At 43.8% G+C, this 23673-nt stretch overlaps 2 protein-coding genes and 1 non-coding gene across 3 annotated transcripts in view; 1 reads left to right on the top strand and 2 right to left on the bottom strand.

The window, feature by feature from the left end:
* Positions 1 to 2600: 2600 nt before the first annotated feature.
* Positions 2601 to 23673, top strand: part of ABCG2 (ATP binding cassette subfamily G member 2 (Junior blood group)) — a 138609-nt gene continuing 117536 nt past the window's right edge. The window contains exon 1 of the mRNA XM_009207155.4: positions 2601 to 3151. The gene's annotated coding sequence lies outside the window, so the exon portion shown is untranslated. The remainder of the gene's footprint in view (positions 3152 to 23673) is intronic.
* LOC116274261 lies at positions 7113 to 7219 on the bottom strand. The gene has a single exon (XR_004182897.1). It is a non-coding gene; the product is annotated as a U6 spliceosomal RNA (small nuclear RNA).
* Positions 17021 to 17711, bottom strand: LOC101017479 (cystatin-B-like). The gene has a single exon (XM_009207153.4). It carries the CDS (start codon positions 17578 to 17580, stop codon positions 17284 to 17286), a length of 297 nt encoding a protein of 98 aa, XP_009205417.1. The 5' UTR covers positions 17581 to 17711; the 3' UTR covers positions 17021 to 17283.

Raw genomic sequence — 23673 nt, 5'->3', positions numbered from 1 at the left:
AAAGAAAGCCCTCATACACTGTTGGTGGGAACATAAATTAGTACATTCACTATGGAGAACAGGTTGGAGGTTCCTCAAAAAACTAAAAATAGAGATATCATATGATCCAGCAATCCCACTCCAAAGTAAAAATCTAAAATAAAAGAAATCCGTATATTGAAAAGATACCTGCATTGCTACGTTTGTCGCAGCTGTATTCACATTAGCCAAGATTTGGAAGCAACTCAAGTATTCATCAACAGACAAATGGATAAAGAAAATGTGGTACATATACACAGTGGAATGGTACACTAAAAAATACAAAAAACTAGCCGGGCGACGTGGCCAGTGCCTGTAGTCCCAGCTACTCGGGAGGCTGAGGCAGGAGAATGGTGTAAACCTGGCAGGCGGAGCTTGCAGTGAGCTGAGATCCAGCCACTGCACTCCAGCCTGGGTGACAGAGCCAGACTCCGTCTCAAAAAAAAAAAAAAAGAATGAGATCTGGCCAGGCACAGTGGCTCATGCCCGTAATCCCAGCACTTTGGGAAGCTGAGGCTGGTGGATCACGACGTCAGGAGATTGAGACCATCCTGGCTAACATGGTGAAACCCCATTTCTACTAAAATACCCGCATAGTGGCGGGCGCCTGTAGTCCCAGCTACTTGGGAGGCTGAGGCAGGAGGAATGGCGTGAACCTGGGAGGCGGAGTTTGCAGTGAGCTGAGCTCGTGCCACTGCACTGCAGCCTGGGTGACAGAGCGAGACTCTCTCTCAAAAAAGAAAAAAAAGAATGAGATCCTATGGTTTGCAACAATATAGATGGAACTGAAGGTAATTATGTTCAGTGAAACAAGCCAAGCACAGAGACACAAACGTAACATGTTCTTATTTGTGGGAGCTAAAAATTAAAACAATTGAACTCACAGAGATAGAGAGTGGAAGAATGGTTACCAGAGGCTGGGAAAGGTACTGGGGAGGTGGGGGGGAGTGGGATGGTTCATGGGTACAAAAAATAATTAGACAAAACAACTAAGACCTAGTATTTGCTAGCTCAACAATGTGACTGTAGTAAAAAGTAATTTTATTTTCCAATTAAAAATAACAAAAACGCATTAGTCACACGTGGTGGCACACACCTGTAATCTCAGCTACTTGGGAGGCTGAGGCAGGAGGATTGCTTGAACCCTGGAGGTGGATGTTGCAGTGAGCTGAGATCATACTGCTGCACTCCAGCCCGGGCATTAGAGTGAGACCTCATCTCAAAATAAATAAATAAATAAATAAATAAAACGAAAAAAGTATAATTGGATTGTTTATAATACAAAGGATAAATGCTTGAGGTGGTAGATACCCCATCTACCCTGATGAGATTATTACACATTGTATACCTGTATGAAAATACCTCATGTACCCCATAAATATATATACCTACTATGTACCTACAAGAAATAAAAATTTTAAATTAAAAAGAAAAGCAAAAAAAATCCCTGACGGAGTTATTGCTTAATGGTTACAGAGTATCTGTTTGGGGTGAGAAAAAAGTCTTGGAAATAGTGATGGTGACACAACATGGTGAATGTAATTAATGCTACTGACTTGAACTCTTAAAATGTTTCAAATGCCTAATGTTATGTTATACATATTTTACTATATTAAAATAAATTTATAAAAGTAGATACATGGAATTTCTTAACTTCAAGATTTTTTAAACGTTCATTTCATTTCAATCAATATTTACAAAATGCCTAATTTTGTCCTAGGTACTGCACAACACAATGAATAATCAGGATAGTGACTTAAATATAAACAAAACTTAACAGCAAGGCAAATTCAGTAATCGGGATTCTGTGAATCTCATGAAATGTATCATGACAACTCTGTAAGGAAGGTGCTATTGTTATCACTATTTTATATTTGGGGGAGGCTTGGATTAAGAAGTTTTTCAAGGCCAGTGAACAGTGGCATTAGAAGCACTTAGTAAATGTCATATTTTTTCTTTTGACATCTATCATGTTTTCAGAATATGAAATGCCTATTTAACTCCAGCCTGGGTGACAAAGTGAGATCCTATCTCAGAAAAAAAAAAAAAAAAAAAAAGCCAAGTTTGGTGGCTCATGCTTGTGATCCTAGCACTTTGGGAGGCTGAGGTGGGAGGACTGCTGGAGGCCAGGAGTTCGAGACCACCCTGGCCAATATAACAAGACCCTGTCTCTATTTAAAATACACACACACACACACACACACACACACACAGAGACAGAGAGAGAGAGAGAGAGAGAGAGAGAGAGAGAAATGCCTATTTAGTACAGTCTTGACTTCCTATTTTACTTTTGGTTTAGGAAAGAATAACATGAAAAGTATAGCATGCTCCAAGTATACAGCTGCTCGGTCCTCTTTAGATCTCTGGTGGGCCTTTGCACTGAAATCTAACTCTGTCTTTGTTTTGGTTTAATTCACTTCCTTTTCAAATCTATGTCCTAGTCCTGCTTGGTTTTTTTTGTGTGTGTGTGTGCTAGAAGGCAGGGCCTGTGAGAGGAGACCCTCAGTTACATTAGGGTTAACCAAGCACAGGAAGTTTACGCACAGAGCAAAGCCATTCGCTAGAATTGGTTTTGATCCTTCCGTTTCGAAAATAAAGTTGCTGTTTGTGTTGGAGATGCTGTCATCAGAATTCCGCGGCACAAAGAGAAAGATATAAAAATATCTCTCTGACATGAACTTTCCCTTTTCTATCCCCTTGCTAGGAATGCCAGAAGAGAATCCCACGCTGACTGGAACCATTAGGTCTTTTGTTTGAATCCCAGTGATCAAGAAAGAAATGTGGTTAATAGTCAGCCAGTAGTAGAGAAAAAGGAACCCAAGGAGATAGAAGAGCTGTTAATTTCACTCTGGACATTTCCTCGAGGCAGTTTACTGGGAAAACCTCAATGCTCCCTGGTAGCTGCAGGATCTGCTTTGGGGGCTGCCAAGTTTCCTCTCTCATTCTTTCTCCTGCCCCAAGAGCAGGCAGGAAGGAAAGTTCCTGGACTAATACTCGTCTGTTTAGTAGGCGTGGGTCTTGGTTGAAGTCTCTCTAGGAAAACTCGCAAGTGTAGAAATCTTCTCCGTATTACCACTGTCTCTGCACTGAGATCTGCTGCTTTGCTTCCAACGTTTCACACATCATAATTGAGGTGAGTTGTTTTTGTTTTTTTTCAATCTTCATACTTCTTAGAAAATCTTCATTCTTTCTTGATATGTGCTTTAACAAATGTGTCACTTAAATCAGTACTTCTCATACATGAACGTGCATATGTATCACCTGGAGATCTTGCTGAAACGCAGGCTCTGTAGAACTCAGGGGGCCTGGGGTGGGCCTCTGATTCTGCACATCTCAGCTGACCTCGATGGACCACACTTTGAGTAAAAAGGGCTGAAACTCTGTAGGTTTCTTGCTTTTTTGGAAGGGGTTGGTCATTGTAGGCAGGATAAGGGTGTTTGGCTGAGCACATGATTTATGTTGAGCACCTGAGAAGACAATCAGACAACATCCCTTTCCTGGTTGTACCTACTTTGATGGCTATCTCTGTGCTTTGGGGTTTCTGTTAAGCAGATCCTAGGTGTGGTAAGCCAGATTGCCCTAAGTGAGAGAGGGTGTTGGACTTCTCCTTAGATTATATAGGCCACTTGGAGCAGAGCCAGAAATCCTTTTGTAATTTTTGTAATTTTAGTATTAACTGACTATATCATGCCTCATCTGGTGTGGCTTGTGGTCACTCTGAACATTTCAGCTTCAATTAAAAATAAGGCCGGGTGTGGTGACAGTGCGAGACTCCATCTCAAAATATATATATATGGCCAGGTGCGGTATCATCATGCCTGTAATCCCAGCATTTTGGGAGACCGAGGCAGGTGGATCATCTGAGGTCAGGAGCTCGAGACAAGCCTGGCCAACATGGTGAAACTTTGGCTCTACTAAAAATACAACAGTTAGCTAGGAGTGGTGGCACACATCGGTAATCCCAGCTACTTGGAAGGCTGAGGCAGGAGAATCACTTGAACCCAGGAGGCAGAGTTTGCAGTGAGCCAAGATCGCACCATTGTACTCCAGCCTGGGTGACAAGAGTGAAACTCCGTCTCAAATAATAATAATAATAATAATAATAATAATAATAATGATGCATGCTAGAAAAAATAGCTGATTTATTTCTCCTACCATTCGGAATTGAAGATTATAAGGCATATGAATCTATTACATTGTTGAAAATCAGTTTGCACAGGGAATAGGAATGTATTTTATCCTCCTGTAACAGGCCTGGTAGTGTTCTTTAAATTCAGTATGTTTCCTGCCCTAAACAATATACAGTTATCTGAAAGTTGCCTTTAACCCAAAAGAAACAAGCCAAGAGGAAAAAAGAGAATGGAGAGGAAATATATCTATTGTGTACCCAGTTGAGGGGAGAAAAAAGCAATGAAAAAAAGTGGGGAGAAAAGGAGAAAGGTGGCCAGGAGGTGACAGGAGACACAGCTTCACAAAATGAATAAAAGAAAACCTAGCCTGGAAATAACATCTTTCCTACACATTCATGGGAGTTCTCCTAGAGTAGTAGCTTGTATCTTTTTTAGTTGGAAAAGTGTGATGGAGACAGAGTAGGTAAGTTGTAAATTTTGTTGTTCTATTTTTGTATAGAAACGGGGTCTCACTATGTTGCCCAGGCTGGTCTCAAATTCTTGGGCTCATGCAATCCTCCTATCCCGGCCTCCTTAAGTGCTGGGATTACAGGTGTGAGTCACCATGTCCAGCCAATTTTGTTGTTCTAGTGAACATGCTGAAGCCGTTTGTCATAAATCAAGGAAGGGCTATACAAGCGATAGTCAGAGGGGTGTGCAGGCCTGGTGAGGCCTGGTATGAATCCATGGAACTGTGTCCAGAGCTGGTTTCTTCCCGTGGGTTCTTGGTCTTGCTGACTTCAAGAATGAAAGCATGGACCTTCATGGCGAATGTTATGGCTCATAAAGGTAGTGTGGACCCAAAGAGTGAGCAGCAGCAAGATTTATTATGAAGAGTGAAAGAACAAAGCCTCCACAGTGTGGAAGGAGACCGAACTGTTGCCGCTGCAGGTGCTGGTGGCCAGCTTTTATTCCCTTATTTGGCCCCACCCATGTCTTGCTGATTGGTCCATTTTACAGAGTGCTGATTGGTCCATTTTTACAGAATGCTGATTGGTGCATTTACAATCCTTTAGCTAGACACAGTGTGCTGACTGATGCGTTTACAATCCTCTAGCCAGACAGAAAAGTTCTCCAAGTCCCCACTGGACCTAGGAAGTCCAGCTGGTTTCACCTCTCAGAACCACTGCCAGACAGACAGGAATCTCTTCTGTTTGAACTAAGTTTCAAATAACATTCCCTTCCGTTATGGTCTATAATCAGAGGTGTTATGAAAAACCGTAACCCTTGTAGCATAAGCACTGACTGATCAGAATACAAGCTAGCTGTAATCAGCCCATCCAACAGCAGATGGTGGGTAGGCAGTAAGCATGTGTGGGGCTGAGTATCAGCCTAAGCTATCCCAGGTCTGAACTAGACTTTTTTGGGGTAGAAATTGTAAGGCTGCAGATGACTTTAGAGACATAGAGTCTGGTTTCCACCATCATCTGCCAACTCTCTGGACCCGTTTTCTCGGATGAGGCCATTTCCCTCTCTTTTCAAGCCTGGAGTAATCCCTCAGTCCTGCTGTCTACTCGCAGCTGATACTATAGAAAATAAGAGTTCCCCTAGGGAACTACAAGACTCAAAATCCCGTCTGCTTCCTGAACAGGAGAAGGGCAAGTGCATATATCGTTTTGTGAAGTGTTACAGCAGAAAATGAAACCTGATTACCACATTATCCAACTGTACAAAGCACTGTCTCATACATTATCCCCCTTGACTTTTCACAACTTTCCTGGAGTATATGGGTCAAGGAGATTGTTATTTCAACCTCTGAATGGAGAAACGAAGGTCCCAGTGAAGCAATTTGCCAAAGGCACACAGCTGGTCTGTGGGTGTGCTGGGATTCAAACTCAACGCTGGTTTGCTCTGAGTTCAGGTGCATCCTGTGCTTTTCTGGCCTCGGCATCTTCTCAAGACCTCTGATGACCTCTTGTTCTGTACAAGGGTTTGTTACCTTTTATGTCATAATTTGAAATCTTTGCATTAAAAATAATCCTATTTCTACTTTTTTGGTCAAAATTACTCATGTGTTTGTCTTAAGCTTTGTCTCCATTAAGGTCTTTACTCCTCAGGAAAAAAAAATGTTTGAGACTAATGCTTCTCAAACTTTCTCAGGCTTAGATGCCACCTGGGGAGCTTGCTAAAACTCAAATCCTTGGGCTCCAACTTCAGAGATTCTGCTTCCTAGGGCAGGCCCCAGGCATGGGAACTGGCATTCTAATAAGCTCCCAAGTGATTTTAGTGCCACCACTCAGAGATCACACCTTCAAACAAAAGTCACAGCTTCAGTTAATATTTTAAAAGAGTACATTTATGGTTTAGTGAGGGGGGCTTAGTGTACTTTTATATACGTATATTATTTATTTATCTAATTTTTTTTGAGACAGAGTTTCGCTCTTGTTGGCCAGCTGGAGTACAATGGCATGATCCCAGCTCACTGCAGCTTCTGTCTCCTGGGTTCAGGCACTTCTCCTGCCTTAGCCTCCCAAGTGGCTGGAATTACAGGCACGGGCCACCAGGCCTAGCTTATTTTTAGTAGAGACAGGGTTTCACCATGTTGGCCAAGCTGGTCTCGAATGACTGACCTCAGGTGATCCACCCACCTCGGCCTCCTAAAGTGCTGGGATTACAGGAGTGACATTTATTTTTATTTTTAAATTTTTTTTAGACAGGGTATTACTCTGTCGCCCAGGCTGGAGTACAGTCGCATGAACATGGCTCACTACAGCCTCTACCTCAAGGCTTCCACATCAACCTCCTGAGTAACTGGGACCACAGGCATGCGCCACTACACACAGCGAATTTTTAAATTTTTTTGTGGAGGCTGGGTTTTGCTATGTTGCCCAAGATGGTCTCAAACTCCTGGGCTCAAATTCTTGATTCTCCCACCTCAGTCTCCCAAAGTGCTGGGATTACAGGCTTGAGCCATGGCTTGTCTTTTGAAATATAAGATGCTTCATGAATTTGCCTGTTATCCTTGCACAGGGGCCAAGCTAATCTTCTTTGTATCATTCCAATTTTAGTATATATGCCCCTGAAAGGAGCATGTTAGTGTGCCTAATAATAGATTATCATGCCAGAATTCCTGGGTTTCAATATTAATGCTATCACATGTGCAACCTATGAGATCCTGGGAAAGGATTCTTATGCCTCAGTTGCCTAATCTATAAAATGGGAATACTAATACTACCTACCTCATAGGGTAGTTGTGAGGACTAAATGAGTTAGCAGTGCAGGACACAGAGTATCTCTGTGAGTTTGCTATGATTATCACTAAGTCTTGCTCAATAATTATACTTTACAATAGAAACGCCAACAACAGGCTGGGTGTGGTGGCTCACGCCTGTAATCCCAGCACTTTGGGAGGCCGAGATGGGCGGATCACGAGGTCAGGAGATCAAGACCATGCTGGCTAACATGGTGAAACCCCGTCTCTACTAAAAATAGAAAAAAATTAGCCGGGCCTGGTGGTGGGTGCCTGTAGTCCCAGCTACTCGGGAGGCTGAGGCAGGAGAATGGGGTGAATCTGGGAGGCAGAGCTTGTAGTGAGCCGAGATCGCACCACTGCACTCCAGCCTGGACGACAGAGTGAGACTCAATCTTAGAAAAAACAAAACAAAACAAAAACACCAACAACAAGATTCACACAGATATCAAACGTTCTTCTTGGATGTAGGTGTTGCCCCAGGTTTAATCACGGTCAAACATGTTCTTATGTGTGTAAATGTGAAGGATTAGTTGTCCTGGGCTGTCAGCTAGCCTGGTTATGCAGGACTTTCCACATCATTCTGACAGATTGGACTTGACCCTGAGAGTAATGAAAAGCCATCAACGCAGCTTCAAGCTGGGAAGTGCAATCAGAATTGCATTTTAGAAATGTCTCTTGCTGTAGCATAGATGCTGTAGCATAGGTAGGAAGAAGGTGAGGCTGGAGGCAGAAACCTGTTTGAATAGACTGTTTCAATAGTCCCAGAGGGAAATAATAAGACTTAAACTAAGCGATATGGTTTGGCTGTGTCCCCACCCAAATCTCATCTTGAATTGTAGCTCCCATAATTCCATGTGTTGTGGGAGGGACCCTGTGGGAGATAATTGAGTCATGGGGCCAGTTCCCCCATACTGTTCTCCTGGTAGTGAATAAGTCTCACAAGATCTGATGGTTTTATAAGGAGAACTGCAACACTATTTTATGTTATTTTTCTTATTAATATAAGAAGACAGGAATGTCAGGCCTCTGAGCCCAAGCTAAGCGATCATATCCCCTGTGACCTGCACGTATACATCCAGATGGCCTGAAGTAACTGAAGGATCACAAAAGAAGTGAAAATGGCCTGTTCCTGCCTTAACTGATGACATTACCTCGTGAAATGCCTTCTCCTGGCTCAGAAGCTCCCCCACTGAGCACCTTGTGACCCCCTGCCCCTGCCCGCCAGAGAACAACCCCCTTTGACTAATTTTCCATTGCCTACCCAAATCCTATAAAACAGCCCCACCCCTATCTCCCTTCACTGACTCTCTTTTCAGACTCAGCCCGCCTGCACCCAGGTGAAATAAACAGCCTTGTTGCTCACACACAAACAAAGGGATGAAACCCCTTTCACTTGGCTCTCATTTTCTCTCTTCCCTGTCACCATGTAAGATGTGCCTTTTGCCTTTCACCATGATTGTGAAAGGTATGTGTATTCCCCAGCCATGTGGAACTGTGAGTTCATTAAACCTCTTTTTCTTGACAAATTACCCAGTCTCGGGTATGTCTTTATCGGCTGTGTGAGAATGGACTAATACACTAAGGCAGTAGGGTAAAGCACTGAGCAGAGATCCCATCAGAAGCCTGTCATGACTCATAGGATACCATATTAAAATGCTTAGCTTATGCTTCCTGTCTACATTGAAGCCCTGTGAGAACTAAGATAGAGTCTATCTCCTATGGAGCCCCAGCCCCAGCTCATAGTAGGTCCTTGATAGCTATTTGGGGAATAAATGGGTAAAGAATAGATGAAATCCTGCTGTGGTCTCCAAGGCTCTGTGATCTGGCCCCTGCCCCTTTCTCCAACCTCATCATGTTTCACTCTCCTCATTGTTCTTATCACATTGCCTTCCTCCAGGCCTTTGGAAATGCTAAACTGTGACTTCTATCTAGTGTAGGGGTTGGCAAACTACTGCCTTTGTGACAAATCCTTCCTGCTAACTTTTTATGAATAAGTTTTATTGGAACACAGCCATACCTACTTGTTTATGCATTGTCAACAACTGCTTTAGTGCTACAACAGCAGAATAGAGGAGTTGTGACACAGCCCATACAATACAGCCTGTGAAGCCCAAAATATTCACTATCTGGCCCTTTACAAAAAAAAAAGTTTGCCAATCCCTGCTGTAGTCCTTTGAATTTGCTGTGACCTCTGATTTAAAACTCTACCCTCAATAAAGTACCCTCAACACAGTAATCAAAACAGTGTGGTCCTAACATAAAGACAGACATCCAGATCAGTGGAATAGAATAGAAAGCCCTGAAATAAACCCTCACACAGCCGACTGTGGTGGCTCATGCCTGTAATCCCAGCACTTTGGGAGGCTGAGGTGGGCAGATCATGAGGTCAGGAGTTTGAGACCATCCTGGCTAACACGGTGAAACCCTGTCTCTACTAAAAATACAAAAAATTAGCTGGGTGTGGTGGTAGGCGCCTGTAGTCCCAGCTACTCAGGAGGCTGAGGCAGGAGAATGGTGTGAACTCAGGAGGTGGAGCTTGCAGTGAGCCGAGATTGCACCACTGCACTCCAGCCTGGGCAACAGAGCAAGGCTCCATCTCAAAAAAAATAAAATAAAAATAACCCTCATACATATGGCCAAATGGTTTTTGACAAAGGTGCCAAGACCATTCAATGGGGAAAGAACAGTCTTTTCAATAAATGGTGCTGGGGAAACTGGATAGCCACATGCAAAATAATAACATTAGACCCTTACCTTACACCCTATACAAAAATTATCAAAGACACAAAGAGCTAAAACTGTAAAACTATTAGAAGATAACATAGGGGAATGCTTCATGACATTGGCTGTGGCAGTGATTTACTGGGTATAACACCAAAAGCACAGGCAACAAAATAAAAACTAGATAAACTGGATTTCATCAAAATTTTAAAAAAATAAAAAACTTTTATGCATCAAAGAAGGACACTGTTGGCCCAGTGTGGTGGTGCACACCTACAGTCCCAGCTATTCTAGAGGCTGAAGCAGGAGGATCGCTTGAGCCCGGGAAGTCGAGGTTGCAGTGAGTCATGATCATGCCACTGCATTCCAGCCTGGGCAACAGAGAGACACCCTGTTTCAAAAAAACAAACAAAAAAGGAGGACAGTTTTTACTTTTCTTTTATCTTTTGCTTTTTGGTTTTTGTTTTTGTTTTTTTTGAGACAGGGTCTTACTCCCATTGCCCAGGCTGGAGTGCAGTGCCACCATCTCGGCTCATTGCAGCCTCAACTTCCCCAGCTCAGGTGCCCCTCCCACCTCAGCCTCCCTAGTAGCTGGGACTACAGGCACCTGCCACTATACCCAGATAATTTTTTGTATTTTTTAGTAGAGAAGGGGTTTTGCTATGTTGCCCAGGCTGGGCTCAAGTGATCCACCTGCCTTGGCCTCCCAAAGTGCTAGGATTACAGGCGTGAGCCACTGTGCCCAGTCTGGACACTTTCAAGACAGTTAAAAGACAACCCACATAATGGGAGAAAATTATATATTTGATAATCAGTTCATATCCAGAGTATATAAAGAACTCCTACAGCTTAACAAACAAAAAAAAATGATTAAAAAGTAGGCAAATACCTTGAATAGACATTTCTTCAAATAAAATATATAAATGGCTAATAAGCATATGAAAAGATGCTCACCATCACTAGTCATTAGGGAAATGCAAATCAACACCATGATGAGATACTACTTCACCCCGATAAGGATGGCCATTATTTGAAAAAAAAAATTGCCTTTCTGGTGGTTCTGACCTCCCCATGTGAACATACCTCGTGCAAAAAATCTCCTTCATCCCTCTCCAGATGAGGAAAAGAGGAAATACAAGAAGAGGTGCCGGGTACAGAGCCCCAGTTCCTACTTCAGGGATGCGAAATGCCCAGGATGCTATAATCACCATGCTCATTAGCCATGCACACACAGTAATGGTGTGTGTTGGCTGCTTGTATTAGTCTGTTCTCACACTGCTATGATGAAATACCTGAGACTGGGTAATTTATAAAAGAAAGAGGTTTAATTGACTCACAGTTCCACAGGGCTAGGGAGGCCTCAGTAAACTTACAATCATGGCAGAAGGGGAAGCAAACACATCCTTCTTCACATGGCAGCTGCAAGAAGTGCTGAGTAAGGGGGCAGAAAGGCCCTTATACAACCATTAGATCTCGTGAGAACTCACTCACTATCATGAGAACAGCATGAAGGTAACTGCCCTCATGATTCAATTACCTCCTACTGGGTCCTTCCCATGACATGTGGGGATTATGGGAACTACAATTCAAGATGAAATTTGGGTGAGGACACAGCCAAACCATAAGATTCCTCCCCTGACCCCTCCCAAATCTCATGTCCTCACATTTCAAAACACAATCATGCCCTTCCAGCAGTCCCCCTCTTAACTCATTCCAGCATTAACCCAAAAGTCCAAGTCCTAAGTCTTATCTGAGAAAAGGCAAGTCCTTTCCACCTATGAGCCTGTAAAATCAAAAGCAAATTAGTTACTTCCTATATACAATGGGGGTAACAGCATTGGGCAAATACACCCATTCCAAATGGGACAAATTAGCCACAATGAAGGGGCTATAGGCCCCATGCAAGTCTGAAATCCAATAGGGCAGTCATTAAACCTTAACATTCCAAAATGATCTCCTTTGACTTCATGTCTCACATCCAAGTCACCCTGACGGAAGAGGTAGGTTCCCATGGCCTTGGGCAGCTCTTCCTCTGTTGCCTGTCAAGGTATAGCCCCCCTTCCAGCTGCTTTCATGGCTGGTGTTGAGTGTCTGCAGCTTTTCCGGGTGCACAGGGCAAGCTGTTGTTGGATCTGCCATTCTGGGATCTGGAGGACGGTGGCCCACTTCTCATAGCTCCACTAGGCAGTGCCCCACTGGGGACTCTTGGGGCTCCAACCGCACATTTCCTTCCACGCTGCCTGTATTAGTCCATTTTCACACTGCTGCTAAAGACATACCTGACACTGGGCAATTTACAAAGGCAAGAGGTTCAATGGCAAACTCACAGTTCCACATGGTTGGGGAAGCCTCAATCATGGCAGAAGGCAAGGAGTAGCAAGTCACATCTTACGTGGATGGTGGCAGGCAAAGAGAGAGCTTGTGCAGGGAAACTCCTATTTTTTTAAACCTTCAGATCTCATGAGACTCATTCACTATCACGAGGACAGTGGCCCATGATTCAATTACCTCCCACTAGGTCCCTCCCACAACATGTGGGAATTCAAGATGAGATTTGGGTGGGGACACAGCCAAACCATATCACTGCCCTAGCAGAGGTTCTCCATGAAGGCTCTGCCCCACAAGCAGACTTCTGTCTGGACAGCCAGGCATTTCCGTACATTCTCCGAAATGTAGGTAGAGGTTCCCAGACTTCGATTCTTGACTTCTGCACACCTGCAGGCCCAAAACCATATGGAAGCTGCCAAGGCGTGGGGCTTACACCCTCTGAGGCAATGGCCTGAGCTGTACGTTGGCCCCTTTTAGTCACAGATGGAGTGACTGGGATGCAGGGCACCAAGTCCCAAGGCTGCACACAGCAAGAGGGCCCTGGACCCAGCCCAGGAAACCATATTTACCTCCTAGGCCTCAGGGCCTGTGATGGGAGGCACTGCTGTGAAGGTCTCCAACATGTGCTAGAGACATTTTCTCCGTTGTCTTGGTGATTAACATTCAGCTCCTTGTTACTTATGCAAATTTCTTCAGTGTGCTTGAATTTCTCCCCAGAAAATAGGGTTTCTTTTATATTGCATTGTCAGGCTGCAAATTTTCCAAACTTTTATGTTCTGCTTCCTCTTGAATGCTTTGCTGCTTAGAAATTTCTTCCACCAGATACCCTAAATCATCTCTCTCAAGTTCAAAGTTCCACAGATCTCTAGGGCGGGGGCAAAATGCCACCAGTCTTGTTGCATAGCAAGAGTGACCTTTACTCCAGTTCCCAACAAGTTCCTCATCTTCATCTAAGACTACCGCAGCCTGGACTTTATTGTCCATATCACTATCAGCATTTTGGTCAAAACCATTTAACAAGTCTCTAGGAAGTTTCAGACTTTCCCACATCCTCCTGTCTTCTGAGCCCTCCAAGTCTCTAGGAAGTTCCAAACTTTCCCACATTTTCCTGTCTTCTTCTAAGCCCTACAAACTGTTCCAGTCTGCCTGTTCCCCAGTTCCAAAGTCATTTCCACATTTTTGGGTATCCTTATAGCAGCAACCCACTCTCTGTGGTACCAATTTACTATATTAGTCTGTTTTCATGCTGCTATGAAAAAATACCTGAGACTGGGTAATTTATTTTTATTTTATTTATTTATTTATTTATTTATTTATTTTGAGACACAATTTCACTCTGTTGCCTAGGCTGGAGTGCAGTGGTGTGATCTCAGCTCACTGCAACCTCTGCCTCCCAGGTTCAAGCGATTCTTGTGCCTCAGCCTCCCTAGTAGCTGGGATTACAGGTGCACACCACCACACCTGGCTAATTTTTGTATTATTAGTAGAGATGGGGTTTCACCATGTTGGCCAATCTGGTCTTGAATGCCTGACCTCAAGTGATCCACCCACCTCGGCCTCCCAAAGTGCTGGAATTACAGGCATGAGCCACTGGGCCGTCCAGAGTCTGGGCAATGTATAAAAGGAAGAGGTTTAATTGACTCACAGTTCTACAGGGCTGGAGAGGCCTCAGGAAACTTACAATCATGGCGGAAGGGGAAGCAAACATGTCCTTCTTCACATGGTGTCAGGAAGAAGTGCCGAGCAAAGTGGGATGGGAAAGCCCTTTATAAAACCATCAGATGTCATGAGAACTTACTATCACAAGAAAAGCATGAGGGTAATCGCCCCCATGATTCAATTGCCTCCCACCAGGTCCCTTCCATGACACATGGAGATTATGGGAACTACAATTCAAGATGAGATTTGGGTAGGGACGTAGCCAAACCATATCACTGCTCTACTGTTCTCTGTCAGCCTACAGGAGGAAAAGCAAGGCTGACAGAAGGATGCTCCTTCAGGAGGAGGCAGCACTAAAAGCACTTTGAATCAAGATCAATGGGAAACCACCCCAATAAACACATTTTAGATGTTTTAGAAAAAGAAAGAAATACACAAACAAATAGAAAATAACAATTGTTGGCAAGAATGTGAAGAAATTGGAACTCTTGTGCACTGTTGGTGGAATGTAAAATGGTGTAGCTACTGTGGAGAACAGTACGGTGGTTCCTCAAAAAACTAAACACAGAATTACCATACAATCCCACAGTTTCACTTCTAGGTATATACCCAAAAGAACTGAAAGCAGGGGCTCTGAAAGATGTTTATACACCCATATACATAACAACGTTATTCACAACAGCCAAAAGTAGAAGCGACCCTAATCTTCATCAACTGTTGAATGAATTAACAAAATGTGGTATACACAGAGAATAGAAGATTATGCAGCCTCAAAAGGGATGAAAATTCTGACTGCAACATGAATGAACCTTGAAAACATTATGCTAAGAGAAATAAGGACAAATACTATATGATTCCACTCATATTAGGTACTGAGGATAGTTAAATTCATAGACACAGAAAGTAGAATGGTTGCCATTGGGGAGAGGGTGAAGAGTTGTTTAATGAGCAAGAAGTTTCAGTTTGGAAGATGAAAGAAGTTCTAGAGATGGATGGTAGTGATGGTTGCACAACAATGAATATACTTAATGCCATAAAACAGTACACTTAAAAATGATTTGAGCCTTTAATCCCAGCACTTTGGGAGGCCGAGGCAGGCAGATCACCTGAGGTCGGAAGTTCAAGACCAGCCTGACCAACATGCAGAAACACCGTGTCTACTAAAAATACAAAATTAGCCGGGTGTGGTGGTGTGTGCCTGTAATCCTAGCTACTTGGGAGGCTGAGGCAGGAGAATCACTTGAACTGGGGAGATGGAGGTTGTGGTGAGCCGAGATCACGCTATTGCACTCCAGCTGGGGCAACAAGAGTGAAACACTGTCTCAAAAAAAAAAAAAGATTTGAATGCTACATTTTTATATTATGAATATTTTACCACAGTAGAATAAAGTAAAACAACTCTACCCTCAGGTATTTGCATGCCTCCTACTTATTCTTCAGTTTTCTGCTTAAATAGCATGTCCTCAGGGAAGCTCTCCTATTGCTCTATGTAATTTCCTTGTAGAACATATCACTATCTGAAATTACCTTTTTTATACATGCTATCATCTGTCTTCTCCATTAGAACATAAGCTTTTCCAGCATAAGATCTTTGCTTGATTCAAAACTGTACCCTAACACTTCGTTTTTGTCACATAGTAGATATTCAGTGAATACTTGTGGAACAGTGCACTGAAAAAGAAAGGGTTCCACCTGGAGGTTGTATTAGTAAATGTACTCTGTGGCAATTTTAAATGTACAATACTCAAAAGTCAAAATCAAACTGAACATTTAAATTCAAAACAGTATTAGCCGTGATAGTGGAGAAGGCATGAAGAAAAGTGTACACGCACATCTGTGTAAAATATTTCCTGTCATGCACTTTTCACATCACCTCCCTGCTCAGGTTCCCAATTCCCAGGACCTCAGCAATTCCCTTATTTCCTTTCCATGTATCGCCCGTTCACTTACCTACAGTCAATGGCTGCTTTGGTGCTACAATGCCAATGTGGAGTGACTGCAAAAAGAATGCATGGCCCACAAGCCTAAAATATTCACTATCTGGCCTTTTACAGAAAAAGTTTACCAACCAACCCATGACATAGGTAAAGATAACAGACTAGAGATACTGTCTACTCTTCTCTAAGAACTTTCATGATAGTCATTCAAGTCAATCAAGATATGTTTATTGGGATTGGAGACTATTATTCTAAGTAACTCAGGAATGGAAAACCAAACATTATATGTTCGTACATTCTCACTCATAATTAGGGGCGAAGCTATGAGGTTGCAAAGGCATAAGGATGACACAGTGGACTTTGGGGACTCGGGGGAAAGGGTGGGAAGGGGGTAAGGGATAAAAGACTACAAATTGGGTTCAGTGTGTACTGCTCAGGTGATGGGTACACCAAAACTTCACAAATCACCACTAAAGAACTTACTCATGTAACCAAATACTACCTGTTCCCCAAATCTTAGGGAAATAAAAAATTAATTAAAAAACAAGAGAAATGTTTATTGAGTTCCTACTATGTTTCCAGCACTGTGTTAGTCACTGGAGATAGAACAGTGAATGAAATAGAAATCCCTGCTGTTACGAAGCTCACTTTCTAGAGGGAGGAGGACAAATAATAAACAATAAACAAATAAATAATGTATGTTAGACGGTGAGAGGATTACAGAGAGATGCATAGTAAGGAGTAATCAGGAAGGCAAAGAAAGGTTTTGCAATTTTAAACACAGTAATTGGAGTAGGCCTTGTTAAGAGGTTGACATTTGAGCAAGTATTTGAAGAAAGACTGAGAGGGAATGAAGAGACCATCTGGGAGGAAAGTATTTCAGGTAGAGGGAACGGAGGCAGGAACATGTCTAGCGTTCTAGAGAAACACCTGGGAAACCAGTGTGGCTAGCAGAAACATTCCACCTGGGTTCTCACACTCATGTGTTCCTTTTTTTTTTTTTTAAGGATTTTAAAAATATATCTATTTTGAAAATATTTTGAAAGTAATTAAGATCACTGATTGGGAAGGAAAGAAATCAACACAATGAAATTTAGGAAGAGAAATGCAAGCGCAGCTGCTGAATCCCGCCCCTCCCACTCCGAGGGCACAGCCCAAAGATGAAGCTTATTTTAGGATCACAAGTGCATGCTCTGGTCCATGGAGGATCACTTTAATTATCAGTCTTCTGGCTGAAGGGTCCTGTCCGAAGTCAGGATCAGAAATAGCTCAGCTCGTCGTGCTTGGCTTTGTTGGTCTGGTAGTTAGACAAGGTCAAGGGCTTGTTTTCGTGAGGGAGAGATATGAACACTCGCAGGTGTACGAAGTTCTCGTCTCCAACATGCACCTTGATGAAGTAGTTTGTTCCCGCCACCACTTGGCTCTTGAACCACACGGCCTTAAATACAGGGAACTTCTTGTTTTCTTTCTCTTGAAGCTGGGACCTCACCTGGTCGGCGATGTACTGGGTCTTGGCGGTGGCCGGCTGCACGGCGGAGGGCGCTCCGCACATCATCTTGGCGGCGACGGAGGGAACTTGGCGAGGGGACTCGGCCTTTTATTAACTTTTAGAAACGTAGTCTTACTCTGTCACTCAGTCTGGAGTGCAGTGGTGTGATCATAGCTCACTGCAGCCTCAAACACCTGGACTCACGCAATCCTTCCACCTCAATCTCCTAAGTAGTTGGGACTACCGGAACGTGCTACTGTGCACTGCTAATATTGTATTTTTAGAGTCTGAGTCTATGCTGCCCAAGGTGGTCTTGAACTCCTGGCTTCAAGAGACCCTGCTGCCTCAGCTTCCCAGAGTGCTAGGATTACAGGTGTGAGCCACCAGGCTTAGTCCCATGCATACACGCATTCTTTTTTTTTTTTTTTTTTTTTAAGGCGGGGTCTCACTCTGTTGCCCAGGCTGGAGTACTGTGGTGTGATCTTGGCTCACTGCAACCTCCACCTACCGGGTTCAAGCAATTCTCCCACCTCAGCCTCCCGAGTAGCTGGGACTATAGGCATGCACCACCACACCCGGCTAATTTTTGTAATTTTAGTAGAGACAGGTTTTCACCATGTTAGCCAGGCTTGTCTTGAACTCCTGACCTCAAGTGATCTGCCCGCCTTGGCCTCACAAAGTGCTGAGATTACAGACATGAGCCACCATGCCTGGCCTCCGTGCAATCTTGTTATGGGCAAATATTGACTGCTGGTTTAAGGTATCTTCCCCTTCCTGTAGGACAACATCCCAACTTTGCAGGGTATCCCCGCTCACACTACAATTGAGCCTTAGACCAATTCACTGTTCTATCAAGCCAGCTGCTCTGTAAGATCTAGGTATATACTGAATTTTGAGAATATGAGACCTCTTTTACCATAATATATGCCCTTGATCACAGACAATATTATATGCAATATTAAAGCAACAGATAAGGCATTCTGTAGCTTCATAATAGTGGTATTAGTAGAAGCTCTGCAGGCAGGGAATAAAATGTAAAATTAAAAAAAAATTTTTTTTTTTGAGACAGAGTCTTGCACTGTCACCCAGGCTAGAGTGCAGTGGCATGATCTTGGCTCACTGCAACCTCCACCTCCCAGGTTCAAGTGATTCTCCTGCCTCAGCCTCCCCAGTAGCTGGGATTACATGTGACCACCGCCACGTCCAGCTGATTTTTGTATTTTTAGTAGAGAGGGGAGTTTCACCATGTTGGCCAGGCTTGTCTTGAACTCCTGACCTCAGGTGATCCGCCCTCCTCGGCCTCCCAAAGTGCTGAAATTACAGGTGTGAACCACGGCGCTCGGCCACAGTGCAAAATTTTATCCAGAACATGTAGCTATTCCTGAGAAGATAAAGGGCTGTTCCTTTTATGTTGGGAAGAGTTCACACAATCAGCTAATACTAGGTGGCCATCTGGTCACCCCGGACAATAGTGCCTTATCAGTGGCTTAGTATTGACTTCACCTTTTGGTCAATGGGACATTCAGCAGTAGGTATAGTCAGAGCAGCCTTGGTGAGGGAAAACCATGTTATTAGCTCACACGTAACTTCCTTCCATGCTGGCACAGTTTGTACACGGAGCCACTGAACAAGCACTGGGATACCTGGAGAAAGAGGCTTACTGACATTCACAAAATAGGTCATCTTGATCATCTGATTTTTGAGAACCTCCACCATAGTGATACAATGTACTGGATATATATGCGGCACACAAATATTCCCGCCCTCTGTGTCCATTCCAAAAGGTCCATGCATAGTCCACCTAATCACCAGTTTTTCAATTAGTTTTTTTCAAGTCTCCAGCCAGCCAGCCAATCCACTAGCCATGGCTCATAAGTCATCAGAGATCTTTGTGCCTTAAGCCATGAAGTAAACAACCAGATATATCACTCAAGGTTCTGTCCACAGGGAGGATTTCCCTTCAGTACAGTCTTTAACAGTCACGCCTAAGTGGATTTAACAGTCATGCCGAAGTATAGTCGTCCCCTTCTTGTCAGTGTCAGCATCATTTTCAGATCCATAATGCACAAGCTAGCGCCCATAACAAAGAAATACCCTGCCCAAAATGTCAGTGGGGCCAAGGTTGAGAGAAACACTGGCTTGAAGGAAGATTCATGGTATTCTTCGGTGGATGGAGGAGCTTTCAGTCTCTGAACTGACACAGGTCTGGGAATTAGGTACAATACACGGTGTGGCAACTCAAGTTAGGGTTCTGCCTAACGGACCTAGACTTTTTTCTGCCTAGATGTCAAGCAGCATCTTAGGAAGCAGTGAATTAATGATTTTTCAGGACCCCATCATCCATTAGCCTTTGCCAGAGGGCTCAGCAGATCAAAGCAGTTTGATTACTATTCCATCTCTGTGGTTTACTGTGGTAGTGGCACCATGTTGTCCCTAACAGTGAAGCTACTACCTGGCCTTTGACATGCCAGGACCCTATTATTCCCGCTGAAATGAAAGCACACATTTTCACTGCAGCCTTGTCCAGCAACACCTCTGACCGATAGTGCTCCTTGAGGATGCTAGTCCCTGGCTCACTAGTGCATTTCCTCATGTCTTAGTGAAAGGAGAGTTTCTTGAATCTTCCCAGAAGAGTCAAGTTAGTAAATGGCTGAGAAGATTGATCATAATGGACCCAGTTCTATTTCCCTGAATTTTCTAACCCATTGTCTGTAATATGTTAGGGAATTTTTGGCATTTCAATCTCATTAACTCCAGACTATCATTGAGTCCAGGCTTTCATTGGCTAACCTTTTCAGACTGTTAGAGCCATCCTCGGTACTCCAGCCAACATTCTATATTCTAAATCTTGGGGGAGTACACCCAGGTCAATTAATTTGGCTTGAATATTATACTTTATCCCCATTGGTCCAACACCCTTATAATTTACACTCTCAGTTCTTCCCCAGTCCTTTTCTGATATCTGGCAAAATCATGCAACTCTCTCTTTTTTTTTTTCCAAATTGTTTTTTAAGACTATCTCACTCTGTCACCCAGGCTGGAGTGCAGTGACATAATCATGGCTTACTGAAACCTCAATGTCCTGGGCTCAAGTGATCCTCCTGCCTCAGCCTCCCATATAGCTGGGACTACAGGTGTGCACCACCGTGCATGGCTAATAATTTTTTTAATTTTTGTAGACCAGGCATTGTGGCTCTCGCCTGTAATCCCAACACTTTGGGAGGCCAAGGCAGGAGAATCACTTGAGCCCAGGAGTTGAGACCAACCTAGGCAACATAGCAAGACCTAATCTCTACAAAACAAATGAACTAACTAACAAAAACAGATTTGAGTGTGGTGGGATGTACCTCTGGTCCCAGCTACTTGGAGGCTCAGATGGGAGAATCGTTAAAAAAAATTTTTTTCTATAGAGATGGGACCTTTGTTGCCCAGGCTGGTCTTGAACTCCTGGGCTCAAGTGATCCTCCTGCCTCAGCCTCCCAAAGTGCTGGAATTACAGGCATGAGCCACCACACCTGGCCCAACTCTCTTAGTATATAGATTCTCTCTCCTCCTAGAGGAGACCTGTACTCTCTTTGGCATATTGTTCTGGTTATCTATCCCTACCTAACAAACCACTCTAAAACTGAAAGGCTTAAAACAATTTGTCATATGTCTCATCATTCTGATTGGAGTGGATTTGAGAGAGAATGAGGAGGGGGGACTGGAGAAGTGAGTATCTTTTGAAGAGTTTTGTTGTAAAAGAGAACAAAATGATAGAGCAGTAGTTGGAAGAAGATGTAGAATCAAGAGGAATATTTTTAAGGATGGGGGAAATAAATAACAGTGGGCCAGTGGTGGTAATCCCAGCACTTTGGGAAGCTGAGGCGGGTAGACTGCTTGAGCCCAAGAGTTTGAGACCAGCCTGGGCAACACAGCAAGACCTTGTCTCTACAAAAAATACAGAAATTAGCCAGGCATGGTGGTGTGCACCTGTAGTCCCAGCTACTCAGGAGGCTGAGGTGAGAGGACCACTTGTGCCCAGGAGTTCAAGGCTTCAGTGAGCTATGATCGAAACACTGCACTCTGACCTGGGTGACAGAATGAGACTCTATTCTCCCCCCAAAAAAATTAATAAAGGGATGCTAGGTTGGGTGGCTCATGCCTGTAATCCCAGCACATTGGGAGGCTGAGGCAGGTGGATCACAAGGTCAGGAGATCAAGACCATCCTTGCCAACATGGTGAAACCCCGTTCCTACTAAAATACAAAAAATGAGCTGGGCGTGGTGGCATGTGCCTATAGTTCCAGCTACTTGGGAGGCTGAGGCAGGGGAGTCACTTGAACCTGGGAGGTGGAGGTTGCAGTGAGCCTAGATCGCACCACTGCACTCCATCCAGCCTGGCGACAGAGCAAGACTCCATCTCAAAAACAAAACAAACAAACGAAAAAGAAATATAGTATATTTATACTGTGGGGAAATACATCAGTGGAGAGGAATATATATATATACACATATATATGTATATATATATATACACACACACATGCAATGATATAGAAGAGAAAGGGGAAAAGTGCCGTTATTGAGTTAGGAAAAAGGGGATGGGACTTCATGCAAAGTAGAGACATTGCCTTAGGCCTTAGTAACATGGACAGTTCCTCTAGGGTAGGGTAATAGGAGAGAAGGCAGAGCATGCCAATGGGTGGGCAGATACAGTGAACAGAATCTGAAGTTCTCTTTTGCTTACTTCAATTTTCTCAGTCAAGTAGGACATAAGGTTATCATCTGAGAATGACTATGGGAGGGGAAAGATGAAAATGTGACAGGGTTGAAATAGGAAATAGAAGAGTGAATGGGCTAGGGAAGTACAGTATGAGTTATCAGGCATTACTGAGGGTCCTGGCATTGAGATTCTTGATCATGAATTTAAAATCAGATAATTACAGGTCTTGGTGGTTCAGGCCAGTAATCCCAACAGTTTGAAAGACTAAAGCGGGAAGATTGCTTGAGCCCAGGAGTTTGAGACCAGCCTGGGCAATACAGTGAGACCCCATCCCTACAAAGAATTTTTAAAAATTAACTGAGTGTAGTGGCATTCATCGGTAGTCCCAGCTACACAGGAGGCTGTGGTGGGAGGGTCATTTGGGCCCTGGAGTTCAAAGACTGAAGTGGGCTAAGATCTTGCCACTGTACTGTCCAGCCTGGGTCACAGGGCGAAACCCTGTCTCAAAAAAACTAAAAATTCAAACATAAGATCAAATAATTTATTATTATTATTATTATTATTATTATTTTTGAGACGGAGTCTCGCTCTGTCGCCCAGGCTGGAATGCAGTGGCCGGATCTCAGCTCACTGCAAGCTCCGCCTCCTGGGTTCACGCCATTCTCCCGCCTCAGCCTCCCGAGTAGCTGGGACCACAGGCGCCCGCCACCTCGCCCGGCTAATTTTTTGTATTTTTTAGTAGAGACGGGGTTTCACCGTATTAGCCAGCATGGTCTCGATCTCTTGACCTCGTGATCCGCCCATCTCGGCCTCCCAAAGTGCTGGGATTACAGGCTTGAGCCACCGCGCCGGGCCAAATAATTTATTATTATTACGTGTTTTTCTCCACCCACGTTCAACTGCAGGGGTACAGGCACAGAGCGGGGGTGGGGACAGGAATTTAATGAGGGTTTGTGGTTTGCCAAGCAAGTGACAAAGCAAAAGGGGAGCAGAGGAGCTGAGGGCGTTTGCAAGGATATAATTATAATGATCATGGAATTTCGGCAGGTATGGTGACAAAGAAAGCAGTGAGGGGTGAGGCACAGTGAAATACTGGCATAATTAATGGATTGTAGGCCCTGGTGGAGGAAGGTCAAAGGTTTGCCGGAGTTGGGTTTAGGTGGAAAGACAGACTATGCTTACAAATTCTATGGCATGACCTGCAAGTACATAGCTAAGGGAGGGTGGAGAACAAGATCACCGGAGGAGAGAAGTTCAAAGTAGTCAGAGGCCAGAGTGCTGGGGAGATCGTTTTCGGAGATACAGAATTCACCAAGAATTAAGACAGTAGTGTCACAGAGAGTGACAGTACCAGGAACTACAATTACTGATACATGCAGGAGATGGTTCTGAAATCTGAAGATGGCAGCAACCTTGCAGAGGTAGTCAGTGTTAAAGTGTAATGACATGAAATT

This window comes from Papio anubis, chromosome 3, assembly GCF_008728515.1.
Source record: "Papio anubis isolate 15944 chromosome 3, Panubis1.0, whole genome shotgun sequence".
NCBI lineage: Eukaryota > Metazoa > Chordata > Mammalia > Primates > Cercopithecidae > Papio > Papio anubis.
This window is presented reverse-complemented; position numbering and strand designations above follow the sequence as displayed.